The 20,866-nt window shown below is 41.2% G+C and overlaps 1 protein-coding gene across 1 annotated transcript in view; it reads left to right on the top strand.

Annotated features, from left to right (window-relative positions):
* The window catches only part of LOC132578375 (centrosome-associated protein CEP250-like), an 83,213-nt gene extending 62,898 nt beyond the window's left edge, over positions 1–20,315 (top strand). The window contains exons 21-31 of the mRNA XM_060248332.1: positions 736–858; positions 1,682–1,807; positions 3,107–3,232; positions 5,128–5,247; positions 6,145–6,270; positions 7,430–7,549; positions 13,503–13,628; positions 16,325–16,426; positions 16,607–16,717; positions 19,222–19,356; positions 20,272–20,315. Coding sequence (XP_060104315.1) covers positions 736–858; positions 1,682–1,807; positions 3,107–3,232; positions 5,128–5,247; positions 6,145–6,270; positions 7,430–7,549; positions 13,503–13,628; positions 16,325–16,426; positions 16,607–16,717; positions 19,222–19,356; positions 20,272–20,315 — 1,259 coding nt within the window. The remainder of the gene's footprint in view (positions 1–735; positions 859–1,681; positions 1,808–3,106; positions 3,233–5,127; positions 5,248–6,144; positions 6,271–7,429; positions 7,550–13,502; positions 13,629–16,324; positions 16,427–16,606; positions 16,718–19,221; positions 19,357–20,271) is intronic.
* Positions 20,316–20,866: the final 551 nt, after the last annotated feature.

Genomic DNA, 20,866 nt, shown 5'->3' with positions numbered 1-20,866 from the left:
AAATTACAAGACAGAGCTAAAACTACTGGTTTTAAAATTACATGGTACTACCTGAGCACAGTGTTTTGCCATGTGAGAAATAAGAAAGAATGGAAATTTGATATTAGAAATCAAATTTCATAGCAAACCCAATAAAGTGTGTTATTTAGGCACAGGAAATCTCATACAGTCGCAATAGGACTACCAGCACATTTGGATATCAAGTTAAACTTTTAAAAAACTGCCCACTGTAAAAATATATTGTTAAACATATAGCACATGAATTGTTGACAAAATTGTTCACATTTAATAGTAGACATATCCATAAAAATATGTTGCAAAAGCAGGAACCTCATGAGACTCACCCAGGGGTAAGGGACCTTATCTCCATACTGGCTTGCTTGGGCTGCCCACTTGCTGGTTCCCACTCATTCCACCAGCCAGTCTCCCTTGCTGCCCTCATGCAGTTCATGTAGTGGTGAAAGGGAGAAGCTCCATTTTTGCCTGCTAGTTGTCCCGCCTTCTTTGTCACTTTGCCACAGTTCACATGGCAGCAGGAGTGGCTTCTTTCTCCCCTGTCTGGCCATCTGCTTACCTCAACTGCTGCCCCTCCATGACTTACGTGGCATGGAGGAAGGAAGGCCGTGGTTGCTCCACAAAATTCCCCAATATTTTTAGTCCTAAATTTTTTTTCTAGGCCTTCACATACTTTGTAAGTATATTTTTTAAATTAAATGCATTAAAATGTTTATGTAGAAAATCAAATGCAGCAGCTGGATGAGCAAAGAAAGGTCTTAAGTGCAAGCCTGGACACAATTATACAACAAATAAAAGAAGTAGAAGGTCGTTGTGTTCCAGAGACACCAAAAATGCCTGTTGGTAAGTGGAGAATAAATGATTTGAAAACAAAAAGACCTAGAGTATTATCTCTTAACAATAATATTAAAAATATAGATCTCCATTCACAGGAATTCTGCTTCCTGGGATCAATACCGATGGCAAAAATCTGCAAATAGTGGAGGCCAAATGTCATCTGCCTCCCAGGGTTGGACAAAACATCCCTGGAAAATGCCCCATCCCTGCATCAAGGGAGGCTTGGCCCTGGAGAGTTGGGAATGGGGCCTGTCTTGACTGCAGCATTGCCAAGTGAGTCACATCACAGTGGCCAATTAGCCTGCTCAAGTCACGATGCTGCAAGCGGACGCTGATGCCCATGTCAACTGGTGGGTGCAGCTGTGAGAGTTGTTTGGCTGGGTAGCCAATGTGGGTGCTGCTGCACCACTTCTCCCACATGCTGAATGGTCATGTGTTCAGGACTAACTGTATCGCATGGTTGAGTTATGAGCTGCAAATAAGTGAAATAATGAGTTGTATCTCTGAGAATGGCAAGGGTCTACTGAAGTAATATTTATTGGGGATCTTCTAAAGTACTGTATGATAAAGCTCCTTAATGCAATGATTAGTTAATGATTTCAGCCTGCTTCTTGTTTTCCTTAGCTTTTTTCTACACCATGTGTATTTTTATTTTCTGAAGCTACTTTCCCCAGTTAAACTAACCCCTAATTTCTTGTTATATTAACAGTAAACAGACAAACTACAATAAATTTAATTTATTAATTTAATTTATTTTATTTTATTTATTAATTTAAAAAGTAGAAAAAATATTAGCAGTTTTCGTCTAATATATTTTTAAAATTTCCAGTTTTGAAAATGGATTTAGATCAGCTTTCTCAGCATAAAAGATTGTTTTTGGAAAGTTTGGAGTTAAATCTAAAAGACCTGGAAGAGGCACAGGCACTTGCAGCTGCTGAACCTGGAGGCATTGCTGGTAAGTATATAGTATTTTATTCTTTAAGTAGGTAATATCAAATGGGTGTCTGGGGGTGGTACTACCACCCATTTATTGCTGGCGGGGAGTTTGAGGGTCTTCTGGAGGTGACAGGCAGTGACAGCAAGGAAATGGGGTGGAGACAAACCAGCTGGGTCCCACAAAGGGCAGAATTGCACATGGTGGTGAGGAGAAACAGGCTACAAGACATAAGGAGACAGTGCAGCACAAGTCTTGACCAAATCTCAAGCTGGCAGCAGGAGGTATGTTTGGGGGTAGAAAGAGGCAGCAGAGGGGAGGCAAATGACAGGGAGGCTCCTGTGATTGAAGAGCAAGCCTCCAAGCAGGAAGCTTGGGAGGGACTGTAGAGGGCAAGTCCAAGTGGAAGCGGACTAGGCTGACATCTTCTCAAGCCCAGATGGGACACTGGACCTTAAGGGCATGACAAAGGGTGGTGGCACTTCAGAGAGTGAACTTGGCACTGGAACTTAATTGGAGAAGGACTCTGCTCATCAGGTAAGTCCTCACTGGAGCGAAGAAGGGTTGGAGGAGTCCTGCATTTATCTGTCTCCAGACTGGACTTTTAAGTGTGGCTGGAGGGAGGCCCAGGGAGGAAAAAGAGTGAGGAAGCATCCCTGAGGTTGATGGAAAGCTCCTAGAAGACACAGGGGAGAGGGAGCAGGGTGAGCATCAACCCTCTTCCCTCTCTGCTACACTGAGACTTGGGACGGCCTGCCTCTGAAAAGGTAGCCCTGGAGATGATGACAACCCTGGACATGCCCCCAGAGCCACAGGACTTTAAAAAAAATTCAATGGTATCTTGATGAAGCATCTTAAATGTAAGTTGAGTGATGGAAAAAAGCAAATAGAATGTCATTCTCATAAAGATTTATTCTAGAAGAGATATAAGAAGCCATGGGAGAGGTAGGAAAGATCTGCTCTGCAACAGAGCTCTTTTTGTGGTTACTTGGACCCAACCAACTAAACTAATGTTTAGAGATAAAGCAGGATATAAATATTTTAAATACCAATTATGTATCATGTAACACTCTGTGTGCACATGCGGGGTGTGTGTGGAGAACAGACAATAAGGCATGGCTGGCTTCATGGAACTTGCCTTCAAGTGATGGCTGCACCCATGATGGAGTGGATTCTGTATTAAATGGTTTCAGATGGTTTTGTATGGCTATGGCACAGCTGAATTTTTTGTGGTAGATATTACAAAAGTCAAAACCAACTTGTGTAATTGATGTGGTTTTAATAGGTATATATTCCATTTTTGCTAAAATCTTTTTGTAGAGCAAAAAGTACAAGAGCTTACTGAAGAAAGAAGGCTTTTGACTGCAGGCCTGAAAGCGGTTACGGAAGATATTGCAGATGTAGAGAGTCAAGAACTGGACAAGGATGCAATAATGATAACAAGAGGTGAGTCTAAATTAAAGCCTGATTCAGAGGATTTGTGGGAGGACTGGAAACAAGCTGCAAGCTCACATGCTTCCCCCCCTCTTTGAGTGGCTTCCGCTTATATTCTTCTTTTTTAAAGTGATTATAATTTGGTAGCATTCAATTTAGCAAGCTGCAAGTGGGAATCTGCAAGGACTTGCAGGATGCATTTCACTTCCCCCTCTCCCACTATTTCCTCTTTCCATTTCCTGAAAGCCCCAATCTCTTTCTCTTTTTCCTGCATCCTTCTTTTCCTCTGGGGTTGCCAACCTCCAGGTGAGGGCTGGCTATATCCTGGAATTGCAACAGATCTCCCAACTACAAATATCAGGGTTGCCAGGTCAAAGCCTTTTCTGGAGATTTTGAAGTGGAGACTTGGGAGGGTGAGATTTGATGAGGGAAGCAACCTCAGCGCGATATAGTGCCCTAAAGTCCATCCTTCAAAGCAGCCATTTTCTCCAGGGAAACAGATCTCTGTAATCTGAAGAGCAGTTGTAATTCTGGATAATCACCAGCCTCCATTCTAGTTCCCCTGAAGGAACTGACTGCTTTGGAGGTGGAGTCCATGGCTTTATATCCCTCTGAGGTCAAACTCCACTCCCCCAGTTTCCCTCCCTCCCACAATTTCTAGGAATTTCATAACTTCTTTTCCTCCTCTTGGCAGTCTCCCTGTCTCATCCTTTCCTTCTCAGCCATTCATCATCTTACCTTTTATCTGCCTCCCATCTCCAGCTACATTTATTCTTTATTTACTTCGTTTATACCCCACCTTTCTCCACTGTGGGGACCAAAGCAGCTTACATTATTATTTTCTCCTTTTTATCTACACAACAACAATAGGTAAGTCTGAAAGTATGTGAATGGTCCAAAATCACCCAGTCAGCTTCCACAGCAAGATGGGGATCAGAACCGGGTCTCACAGACTCTAATCTGAAGTTTATTGCTGCACCACACTGGCTTTCATAGAGTGACTGCTAATGAACAGTAGCAAGTCATGCAAGTCGGGTAGCATCAAGTCACCTAGAAGTTGCTGCCAGGCCTAGGGGTGCCAGTCTCCAGGTGAGACCTGGAGATCCCCCAGAATTACCACTGAACTTCAGACATCCATCCCCTAGAGAAAATGGCTGCTTTGGAGGATGGACTCTATGGAATTATGCCATGCTGAGGCCTCTCTCCTCCCCAAACAGTGCACTCCTCAGATTTCATAATAAAATCTCCACAAATTTCCAGCCTGGAACTGGCAACTCTAGCCAGGCCTGACCCCAGTGAATTTTCCCTCTAAGGTCAAAATAGGGCTGAAAAGTGCCCCCTCCCCCTGACTTTTACTGACTGAGCCAAGCTTGGAATGCTGTGCTGGCCTAGCAGCAGCCGCTGAGGGAATCCATTGCTTAAAGCTACAGGTGCATCTTTTATCATTTTCAGATTTTTTAAAGCTGCCCAGTGTATTTTTTTAAAAAAAATCACATCTTTCTGTAAATTTAGGACCCTTTTCAGACTTGTAGAAAGATCCATCTTGTCTGTTCAGCGGATTTAAGTATTCAGAGATATCTAGACTTAGCTATTAGAATATGAGAGAGTTAGTTCTTTCTCTTCAAAGATTAGAGACCATGACTTGGAAATAAGTTGGACCTTAAATTGAAGCTGAAAGGGAAGACATGAGAGAAAAGAGGCAGGAAATGGGAGGCTGCACTTCATTTCTGTTGTTTGTTGCGTTATCTGAACTGAACCTAAGTGAGTTGGGAAGGGCTATGTTTTATAATATAATGTTTTCCATAATGGAATATCATTCTATATGTCACCTGATTAGAACAATGAAGAAGTCTATACATTTAAAATTGCTTTTGCAGCTGATGATTATGCAATATTTGTGTTCTTAGAAATAATCTTAGATGAACTATATCAAAAAGAACGGTTGATTCTGGAAAATTTGGAATCAAATTGGAAAGACCTGCAACAAGCAGAGGCTCTTGCAGCTGCCGAGCCAGGTGGCATAAGTGGTAAGTAGTTTACATGATTTGGCGTATAACCATCATGGACTACACCTTAAAGACTCAGAAGTGCTGTGTAAATAGGTAATGGACTGTGAAGGGTTAATTCTTTGCAGAGCCAGAGAGCTTTGAGTGACAGGCTGCTCCAAAGAAAGACTTCTGAACTGGAGGAAAATAAATTCATCCTTCAGCCCTGACTGAAAGTAGTTTAATGCAGATGGAGTACTGGAAAAGTTGGCAAGAGAAATCGGTAGTTAGGAGAAGACTCCCCTTTGGACCAAGACAAGGGGATAGCTCTTCTAGTGAGAGAAGAATTTCCCTACCCAGTCAAAACGGGAGAGCTCTGAAGCGTGAAGAGATCCATGGTCTGGTGTCGTTATAAACTGCGCTGTAAAAACTTAAGAATCAGATAAAACACAAGAAGAGTACTTTTGTGTTTAGAGAAGGGGTTTGGGTACTGGATTGAGTGTCCCAGCCTTCTGGAAACAAAAAAAAGTCAGTGAATGCTCAAAGAAAGTGTACTAGAGTGTTTGGGAAATGCTGGGACAAAAACCTCTCATCTTAAAGATCCTACGTCACTGGAGAAAAGTTTATGAAACTCTCGATAAATTTTGGCCAGTAAAATCAGCAATTTTGACCCTTTGACTAATTTCTACCCCTGGAAGATTGAAAAGGAAAAGATGCAGAACAAATCTTTGTAGTTCCCTTGAGGTCAACATCAGCAATCATTTATATAGTATTCTTTCTAAATCTGAATTAGTTTCAGAAATCAACATGTGACTATTGAGCAGTAAAATTGTTTATTGCCATTATTTTAGAGGCATAAAAATGTTCCCATATGAATTCTCCTTCATATTTATGCTCCCATAAAGTCAAATTTCAATGTATTTTAAATTATCTTTGTAGAGGAGAAAATAAAGGAGCTCACTGAGCAAAGAAGGCTTTTGGCTTCAGGGTTAGAGACAATTATGCAAGATATTCAGGAAGCAGAGGGACTTGATAGAGAGAAACTCGAGATGCTAGAAAAAATTGGTAAGTAGTTAATTAAAAGTCAGATGAACAGTATATCACGGATCATTTGATTGTGTTGCACCTGAACAGGAAAATGAACTGGCTTTTTTTCTTGGCATATCCTTTGGTTCATTTTTCCAGACAGAAGAAGATGATGATATTGAATTTATATCCTGCCCTATTCTCTGAATCTCAGAGTCTCAGAGCAGTCACAACCTCCTTTACTTTTCCCCTTCCCCCAACAACAGACACCCTGTGAGGTAGGTAGGGCTGAGAGAGCTCTTATAGCAGCTGCCCTTTCAAGGACAACTGCTGTGAGAGCAATGGCTGACCCAAGGCCATTCCAGCAGCTGCAAGCCCGGTTCTCCCAGATAAGAGTCTGCACATTTAACCACTACAGCAAACTGGCTTTCAAACTGGCTTTCCCCCAATCCCCTGCTGCTTCTAGTCAGTTTCACTGTGATAGTCAAACACTTTGATAGTCAGTGGATAATCAATTGATACTCAAATGCTTTGATAGTCACTGAAAACTGACCAGAAGTGGCAGGGGGCTGGGGAAAGCTGCCTTGCCTTCTGATCAGTTACACTCCTCTCCTTGTTTCCTGGGAGTGAAACTGACCAGAAACTGCAGGGCTGCTTTCCTTTCTTTCCGCAGCTTGACATACTCCTCAAAGAGCAGTTTACTGGGGGCACCTGCTTTGGGGGTGGCTGTAGTTCAGTCACCTGAAATCCAATTTGCACCAAACTTGGAAAGCAGGTAGAGGAGAGCCTGCTGAAGAGTTTGCCACACGTTTGGAGTCTCTAGCCCACTGGGGAGGGGCATTCTACACCTTCCCAAACTAAATGAACCAATGAACCATGAAACAGGTCAGGAAATTGGGGAAAACATGATTGGGAAAACACAATTAATCGGGCAGCCCAACGACCCACGAAACAAAATGAATCACCATTTTTTGCATTCTGTGCCCATCCCTGATGTCTAGTCCCTTTCCCAGTGCAGACTATTATTTAAGCTCCCACAGAAAAACTTAAATCAGTTTTCCTTTGCAGTGCAGCTATTTTATATATTTATGCCAAATTCCGTTGAAAACTGATAGTAAGCCCTCATTTTGCATCATTAAATTAAGAAGCACTTTAAACATTTTTGCACAAAATAATTCTAAAATATTTCTCTTTACAGAAGGGGGATTAGCTGAATTATCAGAGACCACAAGACAATTGTGGGAAAATTTGGAGTTAAATCTGAGTGACTTGAAAAATTTGCATGTCCTTACACCTTCTGAGCAAGATGGCATGCCAGGTTAGTAAAATAATATATTTTCATATATTGGATATTTCCTATTTCTTCTATTTTAGCTGCTTTTTATACTTGTCAAGCAAGACAGCCATCCAGGGAGCTGAAGGGTATTAAACAGGTAGGGAAACAACTTGAGCTTGTAATGATTCAAGCCAGACCTAAGCAGGCATGCCATTAAGCCCATTTGCTGGCCTATGAGGTGCCAGTTATTAAACTCTTCACCATTGTTGCATCAGTGGAATTAGTGGAATAGCAGGAAGTGAGAAGTCTTTGGTGTTCAGTAGGGGAGCTCTCAGGGAATAAGGCATCGAACTTGCTGGGATAATTTTACTTTTTTCTTGCTGGTAAACTGGCTCAGACTGGGTGTTGTTGTCCAAAGTAGTAATAGAGTTGGGATCAGCAGCACAGTAATAATGATGTGTTACAAGTGACTGAAATATTCAGCTTTCCTTTTCTCAAGAATATTGACAGAGGTGCTGGGGTTGTGAAGGCTTGCACATATTGTTGAATCAAAATTGTTTTAACTGAGCAAGTGTTCAATAGTACCAAATGAGAATTCATGATAGAACTCTCATTTGGTATGTTGAAAAGAGCTGCAACCACTATTTCTAAATAGAGTTGTTGTATATACCTTCAGCAAGAATACTGATAATAGACAACTTAGAGACATTCTTAGAGACAGCTTAGAGACAAGAGAAATATATCCCTTTTCACTATTGATATTTAACTTGAATGATGATTATTGCAGGAATTAGCAGAATGATGATTCAGTAGGGACTATTACTGATTAAAGAGTAAAGGAAGCTTTATTTGGGAACTGACATACTTGATAGAAAGGTGAGAGACAGAGGTTAGAGTCCTTACTACATTGCTAAGTGTGAGAGAGCGTGCTGTTATGTGTTGTGGAACTTCTGAAAAGAAACAAGATAAGATTAGCGTTCTGGACAAGGAATGACATTTAATCAGAAGAAGAAGGCATTGACTCTCACTGTCCTATCTGACTTTACATTTGCTCCCTGTCCCCCACAGAGTCATGTTATCTTCTTTTGTATACAAGATATTATTTATTCCAACAGCAGAGATGTCTGCAAGAACTGTCTAAGGAATGAAAGTAATAGAACATGAATATAAGCAGTGCCTTTTTTTGAGCAGGAATGCACAGGAAAGCAGTTCCAGCTGGCTTGGCACCAGGGGATGTGGCCTAATATGCAAATAAGTTCCTGTTGGGCTTTTTCTACAAAAAAGCCTCGAATATAAGCCTGCACTACATGTAGATGATGTGGTGTTTTTCACTTGAGAAAATAAGGTTATCTTTTTAAATATTAATTGATATCTTTCAGGGTTTTGTAAAGGAGTCACACTGTAAGGTTAATAAAATGAAATCAGAGTTCTTAGGTATTTATATAAACAAAAGAACAAATGAAGGCAAGATGGAAAGGTAAAGGTTAAAAACTACAGATCTTGTTGACACAGTGATAAGTAAAACAAGGCAAAATTGAACAAAGGGTTCAAATTAAAGATATTGTATTTGGGGAAAATGACAGTAATAAAATTAATACATTGCCTGTTCTTCTTAACTATGCTAAAAAGATGACACAGGAAAAATTTAATTTAGTTTATTATTAATAATGCTTTCATATATAATACTAACATTTATAGAGTAAAAACAAGTGAAATACAGCAAAATTCAGCAAGTTGAAATAGCATCCCCAAACATTACAAAATATTGCTATGTTACACTATAGTAGAGTGAAAGGGAAGTTTGTGGAACACAGAGCAACTTCACCTATCTATATCTCTCAGAGAAAGGATCATGGTAGATAAAAAAACGAAGTGCAGATAAAAATAAAATGTTTCCCCATACATGACTTTATGGTAAATAAGTATTTTTTAGAAAAGATTGTGCACCAACACAATCAGCCACAGTTTCTGTTCTCCATCATCAAGATTTTATAGTTGCAGAAAATGGTGGTATTATTGGGAAGGGGGAATGCTAGCTTTATCAGTTTCCATAATTTACACTTAACAGAATTGTTGATGAAATCCTCTGCAGTACAGTGTCTGGGAATCCTGGGACAAACTAGGAAGGGGCTGTTGGGAGCAGGCCTCAGAGCCACACCCCTTGCCACCTCAATGGCTGTTTCTGTATCTCTAGCTGGAATTGAAGGCAGGGAGAGGGCTACGGGTATAGCTAGAGCAGACTTTAACCTCTTGTAAGCCTCTTTCATTGCAAGAGGCTGGAAGTATGATGTGGACATGGTCAAAGGGGGGTGGGCTGTTCCCTCCACCACAAAAGAATAACATGAAAGAATACTCTCTTACCCAGTTCTACTTTTTTCAGGTAATTGTGCAAAGATACCAAATGATGGCCAGGAAATTAATTTTGAGCAAAGCTTGGTACAATTGAAAATATATGGAGCCTGTGACGGAACCGGCCCGATTCTGCCTTCAGACCCGGTCCTGTCAGCTCCCTATTGAGTCGCCAACTCCTGGAGGGAGCTATTTCTCCTCCTGCCCCTTGGGCTCGCTGCCACCACCTGCTCAGTCTAGGGGTTCAGATTGAGAGGAACAGGACTCCCAATCCCCCTCTCCAGATATGAGGCCCAGCCTCAAGGTCCTCTGCCACCCTGCACTTGGGTTTCACAGAGACCTCAGCACTTCTTTGGGGCACCCCTGGAGGATTGGCACCTTATCCAACTGCATGCCTTCCCCCCTTCCCCGGGGCCCCCTTTATAAAGCAGCATGGTCTGAGCGGTCGGGAATCTATGTGGTACAGAGATGGACTGCCAGCATTCAAAACAGCAAAAATATTTAATTAAAAGAGACAAAGAAAAGAAAAGAAAAGTACAACGAAAACAGTTGCATATAAAAAGTTAGCACAGCACAGCACCCGCACAGCAAACAGCATGACAAAGGAAAGGTGTTATAAACGCATCCTATTGTCCCTGGTCTAAACTTGCCCCACCTTGGGGATGACTTACTTGGTCTGACTGCCTGGGGGCCTCACAGGCAGAAGCCCCCATGCTCACCACATGCTCCCTCGAGCGCCAGTTGCAAACTGCCTTCTCTTCCTGCTAACTCCAATCCCCAGAACAAAAGAACTTCCTGCCTCTCTAGGAGGCTTTCCTCCTAGTGTTGTTGGTTTGGCTCTGGAAGGGGGGGGGGTTGGAGGGAGGCTAGGCCAAAGCCTGCTTAGGAGTTTCATGTTTTCCCTCCCAATGAAGCACCAACATGGACTAAAATGGCGTTTCTCCACAGAGCCTCTTATCAAAGTTTTATAATGGATGAGTGGTACATATTTGAAGGAGAAAGACCTGCTTATTTGTAGGATAGTATTGTATGTTTCTGGATGGTTTTACAGTAAAGGAAAACTGAGACATTTTGATGATATGAAAATGCAGAGCCAGGGTGCTGGCTTTTTACATATTTGATGGTACTGAATATAAAAGAATACTTAGAAACCTACTAAAGAGGTGAAATATAATAATGCACACAGTACAGGTGGCACCATTACATGGTTTCTGAAAGTCTGTAAAAAACCCAGAAACCCCTCAATATATTAGATAATGGAACAATGCTTAATGAAAAGAATGGAATACTGATAAAAGCATTTGTAGAACAGTATAATAAGGTGATATAGAATGTGTTGATGATTTTGAACTGACCACTGTTAGTAAGATAAAATGGGATTATGACAGACCTTTGACTAATTTTTGAATGATTGGGTTGAATAAGCGGGGGACAGTGTAGAGAAAGCACAGCAGGAACTCATTTGCATGTTAGGCCATGCCCCCTGACATCACCATTGTTTCACATAGAGGTTTTTTGGTAGAAAAAGCCCAGCAGGAACTCATTTGCATATTATGCCGCACCTCAGGACACCAAGCCATCTGAAACTGCATTCCTGCTCAAAAAAAGCCCTGGGACTTCCCCTTCTAGCATGGGAACTAACTTATTACAAATTAGCATACACAAAGGAACAGGTTCATTCCTTGGTGACCTCTAGGGTTGCCAAGTCCAACCCCAGAAATATCTGGGGACTTTGGGGATGGATCCAGGAGACTTTGGGGGTGGAGCCAGGAGACACTGGGGTGGAGCTAGGGGAGAGGGGGGAACGGCGCTGGGGAGCGTGGCGAGCCGCCCTGCAGCTGCTGCCTCTTGTCCGCTCGCCGTGGCTGCTCCTCTGAGATGGGCTCAGCCTGAGCCCATCTCGAAGGAGCAGCCACGGCGAGCGGAGAAGAGGCGGCAGCGGCGCGGCGGCCTCTTCTCCGCTCGCCGAGGCTGCTCCTCCGAGATGGGCTCAGCCTGAGCCCATCTTGGAGGAGCAGCCACAGCGAGCAGAGAAGAGGCGGCAGCGGCGCGGCGGCCTCGCCCGCTCCGCCTCTGGGATGGAAGCGGAGGGGGGGGAGGCGGGCCGGGAGCGTGGCGAGCCGCAAGTCCGGGTCCTAGAAGGGCCCGGATTCGCGGCTCACCATGCTCCTGGCCTGCCTCGCCCTCCCCTGCGCTGCTGCCGCCTCTTGGCTGCTCCTCCGAGATGGGCTCAGCCTGGGCCCATTTCGGAGGAGCAACTGCGGTGGGCGGGGAGGGGGCGGCAGCAGTGCGGCGGCCTCGCCGGCTCCAGGATCGGGCGGCTCGGCGCCGTTTCCCCCCTCTCCCCCCGCTTCCATTTTTTTGGGGAGCGGGGGAAGAGGGTGGAAATCCTGGGTCCCCCGCCAGGGCGGGAGGGTTGGGAAGCCTAGTGACCACAGGAAGTGAACTTGCAAATATCCCAAACACAGAGAAAGGCCAGAAATATTTCCATTGTTTTCTGGCTGAGATTGTTAAAGCTAGAATTTATTTTTTTTTGGCAGTCCCATGCCACTAATGTTATTTTTCTCTGGAATGCATGGCTGATTGTAAAGATAGTGTAAAGTAGTGGGTTCACACCAGGGCTTTTTTTTTGTTGAAAACCTCCAGCAGGAACTCATTTGCATATTAGGCCATTCCCCTGATGCCAAGCCAGCCACAACTTCATTCCTGTGTGTTCCTGCGCAAAAAAAGCCCTGGTTTAGACACTAGAGTGATTTCAGCTGAGCTCTTTATTAGCGAGAAACACCACTGAAAACACATGCTGATAGCTGCAGCTATATACACAGAAACTACACCCAAAACACACCTCCAGCAATAAACAACCCAATAGAAAAAAAGACGCTCAGAACCCTTATTTGCATGGGCTTCATTCGAATGGATATTACCTAATTGCACTCTGAGTGTAGCTGCAAGGAACCTCTCACACAATGGGCTTCATTCAAATGGATATTACCTGATTGGCTAGTTCAGCAAGGGCAGCCAATCTGAATGCAGCGGCAAGGAGCCTCTCAAACAATGGGTTTTTGTTTGAAGCTCCCAGTACACTTCAGGTAGCTTCAAAATTCAGGAACAAACAACACCTAGGAAGGGTACGAGAGTCATGGTTTTTTGCACTTTCTGATAAGCATTCAAAACTGGAACTTCTGCATCTTCCCCTTGAGTATATAGCTATCGATACCATAATAAGAATTGTTTGGTTTATAGAGGATTGGCAGAAAACAGAAGCTGAATCATGTTCTGTTTAAAAAAAAAAGCATAACCTTGTAATTCCAAGTTTTTAATTTTGTATATTTAAAAAGTGCATAATAATAAAGAATTAAAATACTAACTATGTGTGAGCTTACAACAGTTGTTGCTTTTGGTTGGATCAGTCTGCTATTGGACTGCTTCTGATACTGTCTACTTGTTCTAGTAGATACAACGAATTTTTGTGAATAGCACAAGCGCCTCTAAAATATTTGGCCATGCTATTTCTGTGATTTTTAAAAGTCTCTTTTATGTACCAGTTTTCCTGGCCTAGTTGATTATACAAGCCTATGGTGTTCTTTTATAGAGAGCTGTTCTGAGAGTGAATTAGTAATGTAGTACTATTGGTCTTTTTATGCAGAGGAGCAAAACCAGATGCTAGCTGAGCAAAGAAAGCATTTGACTGCCAATCTTTCGGCACTTCTCCAATATATGGAAGATGCACAAGATCTTGTTTTAAGTGGAGATCAAATCATAAGCCCTGATGGTGAGTGAAGAATAAAACCCCAGAGAAATGTTTTAAGGCTATATAACACTATTTTAATATATGTATTATTTTTATATATGTCTTTCCTCATAGTGGAATTTTCGTCTTACAATAGCTCTGTGTAGTAGTGTTGAATACTATTGATGCTCAGATTCACAGAGTGAGTTTTGTATCTACAGACTAAACTGGACATCCCATGCAGATGATCTCAAGTCCCTTTTAAGGAGGTCAAGTGGCTTCTGGAGTGGTTACCAAGAGTGGAGGAGGGATGCTTAATTCTTTCACCTTTTCCCCATCAGTGGCTTTTTTATTTGTAGGGTTCCATGTTCATAGCAGCTCTTACAAACTCACATATAGAACCCAGAAAAGGGAATAGCTAATTTTGATTGGGAAATGTCAGTAGAGGAAAGGGTTGCGTGCCCCCTTCCGTTTTTTTGCAGTCATCTCTTTAGAAACAGCCTTTCCTCTTTTAAAAGGTTAATTGGATAATAATGTTATGTGTATGTATATATAACTTTCCCACTGATTAGAAATCTAAACCTGCATTTCCAATGGCCAAGCCTAGCTGGCAAATCTCATATCTTGATTTCCTGCAGTCAGTACCATGGTCTCACACATGGGAATAAATCTGAAACTGGGACATGGTATATTAAACAGCTCACTAGAAGATTTTACAGTGCAGTCCCATACAGAATTACTTCAGTCTAACACCATCAATGTAAATGTTCTTAAATATAATTGCAGCAGTCAGTCAAGTTAAGTTTATTGCAATAGCTCACAGCTATAGCAAACAATACTAAAAAAGTGCACCATAGCATAAAACAATCACAATATACATTATAATATATCCATAAACTATTTATTAAAAATCTAAAGCCACAATATATAATTAATAAACATGAGTTTTAGTAACAAAGGGTAAACTTTAACAAAAAAGTTACTGATCCTATAATAGCACAGAAAGACCCAACATGAGCCATTTGTAATGTGACCCATTTATTTCAATCCGCAAATAATATTGCAAGTTTGAACCAATACAATTGTCCTAGGTATTGTATTGTATTAAAATGTTCTTTAGGTATCATTCACAATCCATGCAAATCTTGAGCATCAAAAAACCAAGAACAGAGTTGCTTATTATATGGGATATTGTTGTAATGACCCCTTAACATTTTTAGTGATAAGATATTTAATTGTGTCTTAATAAAGGCCTTCCTATGCTCAAAATTTAATAGATCGGTAAAATAAGCTGGAAGATTTAATGGAGGAGGAGAAAGCTGCCTATAAAGAGAGGCTACCTAATGATACAGCATCAATTTGAGCACTTATATCCAGCAACCTTTGTTTTATTAACTGTTTGGCTGCAAAAAACTCTATCCGTTGTAGATATTCTTCCAAGAAACTAAGTTTGGCTACTACATTTAATATGTGACTTCTCTGTGAGTTAAAGTTCATATTGCCATAAGCCAGGGTTCAAAAACTCGGAATTGAACGGAAAAGGAATTTCAACCAAAAATTAATAACAACTTTGAGAACTATAGTTGATATTGGAGGCAAGGACAACTCAGATCTGACTATAGCTGATGCTGTTGAATTTGGGACTGCTAATAACATGCAGGCAAATTTATTTTGAATAACATCAAGTGGATACAAATTTCCAAATCACCAGATTGGAGTTCCATATAATAACTGGTAAATTACCTTTGTTCTGTAAATTTCCCAAAAGTGGGGGCACCAATCGGCCTCCTCTTGTTCTATAAAATCTGAGGACACCAAACAGTCTTTTCGAAATTCTGCTTTGCATGTTCAATATGTACTGATCAAGACCCAGAATTGTGAAAGATTAACCCTAGGTATTTGAAAGTGGTCTGATGGTATCCTATTCATTGTCTAGTTGTAGAGATGACTACTACTACTAAAAACCATAATCTTTGTTTTCTCATCATTTACATATAATGAATTATTTCTACAGAGGAGGCTAAATTGTTTCAGCGGTTTTCTAAGGCCAACTTTCATATGAGATATATTACCCTCAGCATAAAGAAGTATTGAAATTACCCTCAGCATAAAGAAGTATTGAAATGAGCTTCCTTACCAAGCCTAGCTTGGAAAAATTGTGCTCCTGAATGATGTTCAACAATATTTGTATAAAGATTGGAAAGCAGAAGAGCCAAGATACAACCCTGGTGCACAAAAGACTGCACTATTAATTCTTTAAGGAGAGTCCAAACAGCTTAAATTCTGCTCTGCAAGTGATCTTTAGGGGACTAAATAAGAAATGATAGAAAGGGAAGCCAAGCCTGCCAAGACATTGAAGGGTCTGGTACAGAGGTAAATGCTTTATGTTAAGATTATTAGCCTGGAATAAACCGATAAGGAAACTTTATAAGGCCCTCTAAGAACACTTTATAAGGTCAGTTTTCTTTTATGATTCTTGTTTGAAAAACAGGTTTTGTTTAAGGTTTTCAGTGCAATGTGCCAAGTGCTATCTAATGTAAGACTGTGTGCTATCTAATGCTAGGAAATGGGAGCGGTGATTGCTGAATTATGTCCTTTCCTTTATTCTACATAACATCATCAACTGTCATGTTGTTATTGTTGCTGAATTCTTATTTATTTGATATGATTATAATTGTAGGGGGAGATTTTATACATTGATTTCTGTTATTGACTATAACTATTTTTTACATTTCTAGAGAGATATCTAGATGATGTATCCGAGATTAAAAGATTAGAATCAAAACTGGATGAAATACTACAAATAGGGGGTCTTTCAGCTACTCAGCTGGATGGCATGAGTGAGTATAGTATGAGACATTATATGTGCTGTAATTTGTAGTCTAACTTGATTAACATTGCAGAATTTTATTAGGCAGCTAAATCTGTGCAGTACATGGACAACCATAAACCAACAACAATTTTTTTTTAAAAAAAACTTCCCTCCATTAAATGTATTAACATCTTTTTCTTTTTTTTAGAGGAAAAATTGTCCAAACTAAAAGAAAAAAGAGGATTGGATAGATGGGATACATTTTCACAAGAACCACAGCCACCTACAAAAGAGGAATTAGCAATTTATGGATCTGATGGTAAATACAAACAGTAATAAATGCATGCTTATAAATATTAAGTTATTGGGATTTCTCCGTGATAAAATGAATTTAATTTTATTAAATACTGGGTTTGATGCATTCTAGTTCAAACAGGAACATGCTTTATTGGTAACTACAAACCAAGACAAATGGTGGGGCCTCAATCCCGCTTATATACATGCCCAAGAACCACTCCTCAGATCCCCATACCAAATCATGGCAGTCAAGCTTCGCGCCGGAACTGCTCATAGGCTTTCTATTCAAGTCCAGACTCCTCATGTATTCCCAGAGTCCTTAGCATTCCCGCGGTAGCCCAGGAGCGCGCGAAAGCTACCTGCCGAACATTAAGTCCAGTACATAACAAATTTCTATCAAGTATTTTTGTCAGTAAAATTCTTCTGGTATACCTTCCTGTTCTCCATTATTCCTTCCTAATGTACTGTAACTAAGGGATAAACTATGAGATCACTGCAGGGGCTTGAAGCCATATGACAGCTGGGAATTCAATTTAGAAGTGCCACAGGGGCCTGATTCTGGATAGTACAGTGGCATAAGAGGAGCAAAACCTTCTGCCTCCCTCTTCCTGCACTATTTCCCTAACCAAAAATGGCCAGGGGAGCATTATTTTCCCCTTTGGGGCAGCATGATAACTGAATGTTTGCACATGAAGCCCCCAATGGGGCAAATAACATATCCTGGGGTCCTTTTGGGTCAAGAAAATGGTGTAGGCGAAGGCAGGAACCCCTCCTTCACATATGCTGTGATTCCAATCAGAATCAGGTACATGTGGTGTTTCTATATTGATTTCCCACAGGGAACTCTCAACTAGTATCCTACCTCAAGAGCTTGTGGCAATTCTGTGGCTCATGTAACATAGTTTGGCCCTAAATAGTGCAAATGATGGAATTGCACTTTCTTGCAAACCACCACAGTAAAGAGTGTTTAAACAAACTTATTTCACTAGTAGAGTTAGCATGTGCTTAAGCTCTTCCCATTAAAATGCTTAACTTAATTCAAATGATGTCCATAACTTGTACATTTTGTTTTCTTTTCTCTTTCTCAAATTTGGATTGCCATCCTGTAGATGAGTATATATCACACTAAAGAATGTCAGGCTTACCTTCACATATTTGAATGAAAATTCTAAATTGATAACTGCCTAGGGTAAAAGTAGTACATCAAGTAAAAACAGCACACACAAGACAAACCAGTGCCTCCCAATCCATGTGCTGGCCATCCTTCTCCTCTCTCACCTGCTGACCTCATCCCTTAGTCAGAAAATTGCCAATCCACATGCCTGCTCTAAACATCTCCCATTCACAGTCACTGTTTTGTGCAGTGCTGGCAGCATGAGCTTCTCAATTCCATACCTCCATGTAGTGGCTTTGCCAGTCCTCACTGAGCTGCAGTTGGAGGCAGGAAGGAGAAAACACCACACCTCTCTGCCTTACTGTCATTCCTGCCACACTATTTTCCTCAGCCTTATAGTCTGTCTTCTAGCAATTTATTTTCTGTTCCTTGACACCTTCGGCCACACACACCAGGACTAAAGGAAACTTCAATACAGCCATCAGCAGCCCATCTTCAGATAAATACAATAATTCAATACCACCCTAATCAGTTACAGCCTTGTAAGCCCATTTGCTTCAATGGACTTAGAAGCACTGTAAGGAGTATTAACATTCTTTTGTTATCTGGCTTGGCTTCAGTCCCCTTGGATGAAACCACTATAAAATTTAACATTTCTCCCACGTTTTGCAAGGCCTGCGAGACAGAGCTCTTCCGCTTGGCTTTTAACTGATCCAGTGGGCTTCCTTTGAAGTCACCACTTCCCCCAGCACCTTACCATCAAGGTGCTTAAGTTGTACTGAAAGCTTCCAGCCTAAATGCTGTTGCATGGTTTGTTGCCAGTTGTATGAATTACTGATCTACACATGATTTGTTGCCAACTGTATGAATACTAATCTGATTTTAAATATCTGTAGTTATGATGATGCTTAATTTTTGATGTGGTTCATTTTAATGTTATTTTAGTGTTGTAAGCCGTCCAGGGCCTGTGGGGTATAAATTGAAATATTAAATTAAATTAAATCAACTGCATGGATTTCATAGAAATTATGACCTAGGAAGTCCTGGGAAGCCATCATCTTCCTTCACTTGTCCCATCCCCTTGTGCTGTCTCTTTCTTACCTGGTGAATCCTCCCCACATTCAGTACAGCTGTTTACTGGTTAATAGTTACCTCAGATGAAAATGCTGTGTCTGTCCCCAAATGTATCCTTCCAGTACTGTCTTGTCTATTTATGTTCTTGTAATCTCAGAATCTCCAGATCTTGACCTGCCATAATGTATAGCACTGGTTTTAAAAAAAGAAGTCCTACTTCCTTATTATGTGGGGTGTATTTTTGATGAGTGCTTACATTCCTGGAAAGAACTGGTATTGTTATGGAGACTCCTCAAGCCGATATAACATTTCAATAATCCTTTGTTTTTGTTTTTAAGACCAAGTTGCAGGAAAACTTGTTGGGAAAAAAAGATACTGGTCTCCAAATCTACAGAAACGTGTCAGAGATTTGCAACAAAAAAATATCAGAGAGATGCAACAAAAAAACATGACTCTACAAGGAGATATCAGTGGTAAGTACATAATTTCCCTGGCTATATGTTTTGTGTTTGAGAGTTTTTGGAATACTTCCACACAAATGGATAGCTATTTCTGTGCCAAAAAAGCTTACACAATCTCCTGAATAAAACCCATTTGTGTATGTAGATCCAATGGTTAAAGCTGGGATGTATGAATTATATAAGTGGGGGATTGGCAAAGGCTTATGGGAAAGGAAAGGTCCCCTGTGCAAGCACCAGCTGTTTCCAACTCTGGGGTGACATTGCTTTCACAATGTTTTCATGGCAGACTTTTTACGGGGTGGCTTGCCATTGTGTTCCCCAGTCATCTACACTTCCCCCCACAGCAAGCTGGGTACTTATTTTACCGACCTCGGAAGGATGGAAGGCTGTGTCAACCTAGAGCCGGCTACCTGAAAACCCAGCTTCCACCGGGGATGGAACTCAGGTTGTGAGCAGAGCTTAGGACTGCAGTACTGCAGCTTTAACACTCTGTGCCACAGGGCTCTTTGTGAGGAGAACCTTATTTCTCCATTCCTTCTCTTCCTCTTGCGTTTCCTCTTGCCTTCTTGGCCTGGATGTGCCTGAAGTCTTTCTGCCTTACTTCTCTCTCAACCACCTATCTACTTTTTTCTGTTTCTTCCCCTGGCAGTCTCCCCCCCCCCCCCCGCCGCTCCCATTATCTGTACCTTTCTCCTATCTTCAGCATTTTTTCACTCTCCCTTGGCTCTACCTACCCTTCCTTCCTACCTTTTTTAGTTTGTCTCTCTCCACCATCCCCTGCACTGATATAGACTGGGACCTTAGTAGTACACTTCTTTTAAAGAAGCAGATATTGCTTCTATGTTTTGGGGGTCTTTCTAACGTTCAGTGTATTTTCCTGCATCTGATATTTTTGTACTATTTTTTGTCTATATGGTCTCTTCACAGATTTAAGAATCCACAGCTGGGTCCATCTAGAGAACTGGATTTAATGACAAGAACTGTTTGCTGGGTTATCTGTTGTGTATTCTTTTTTAGTTAGGTTTCAGTTTCTTGAATATCAACCTGCTTATTTATCCAGCATACGTTTAATTATTTCTTTGTAGGGCTAATAAAAAGCTTAGGTTCTTCTGTGTTCAGTTACTTGAAATTCTCTTTCTTAGACAAAGAATTGCAAAAGGCAATGGAAGATAAAAGTTCTTTGGAGCAGTGTCTTGTGTCAGTTCCATTACACATATTGGAGGATGATACAACTTTCAAATATGGACCTGATGGTATGTGCATCCAAAGATAAACTTTCTTGGGGTCCGAAATGGCTGCTGAGGGGAGGGAAGAGGGGAGAAGACGTGTGGTTGTTAGCTATTTTCTCTTATGATTGCAGAATCAAAGGCAATGTTTCTGTTTTTAAAGGCTGAATGAAATGTTTTTTCTCACTACCATAGTTCCCTCTAAGCTGCACTAGGGGGTGCTGGTGCACAGATTTTCAACAGGCTGCTCAAAAGGTTTCTGCGCTTTGCTTACAGCCTCCATTTAAAACAAAGGA

This window comes from Heteronotia binoei, chromosome 10, assembly GCF_032191835.1.
Source record: "Heteronotia binoei isolate CCM8104 ecotype False Entrance Well chromosome 10, APGP_CSIRO_Hbin_v1, whole genome shotgun sequence".
Lineage (NCBI taxonomy): Eukaryota > Metazoa > Chordata > Lepidosauria > Squamata > Gekkonidae > Heteronotia > Heteronotia binoei.
Note: the sequence above shows the minus strand (reverse complement) of the source record. Positions and strands in the feature narration are given on the sequence as shown.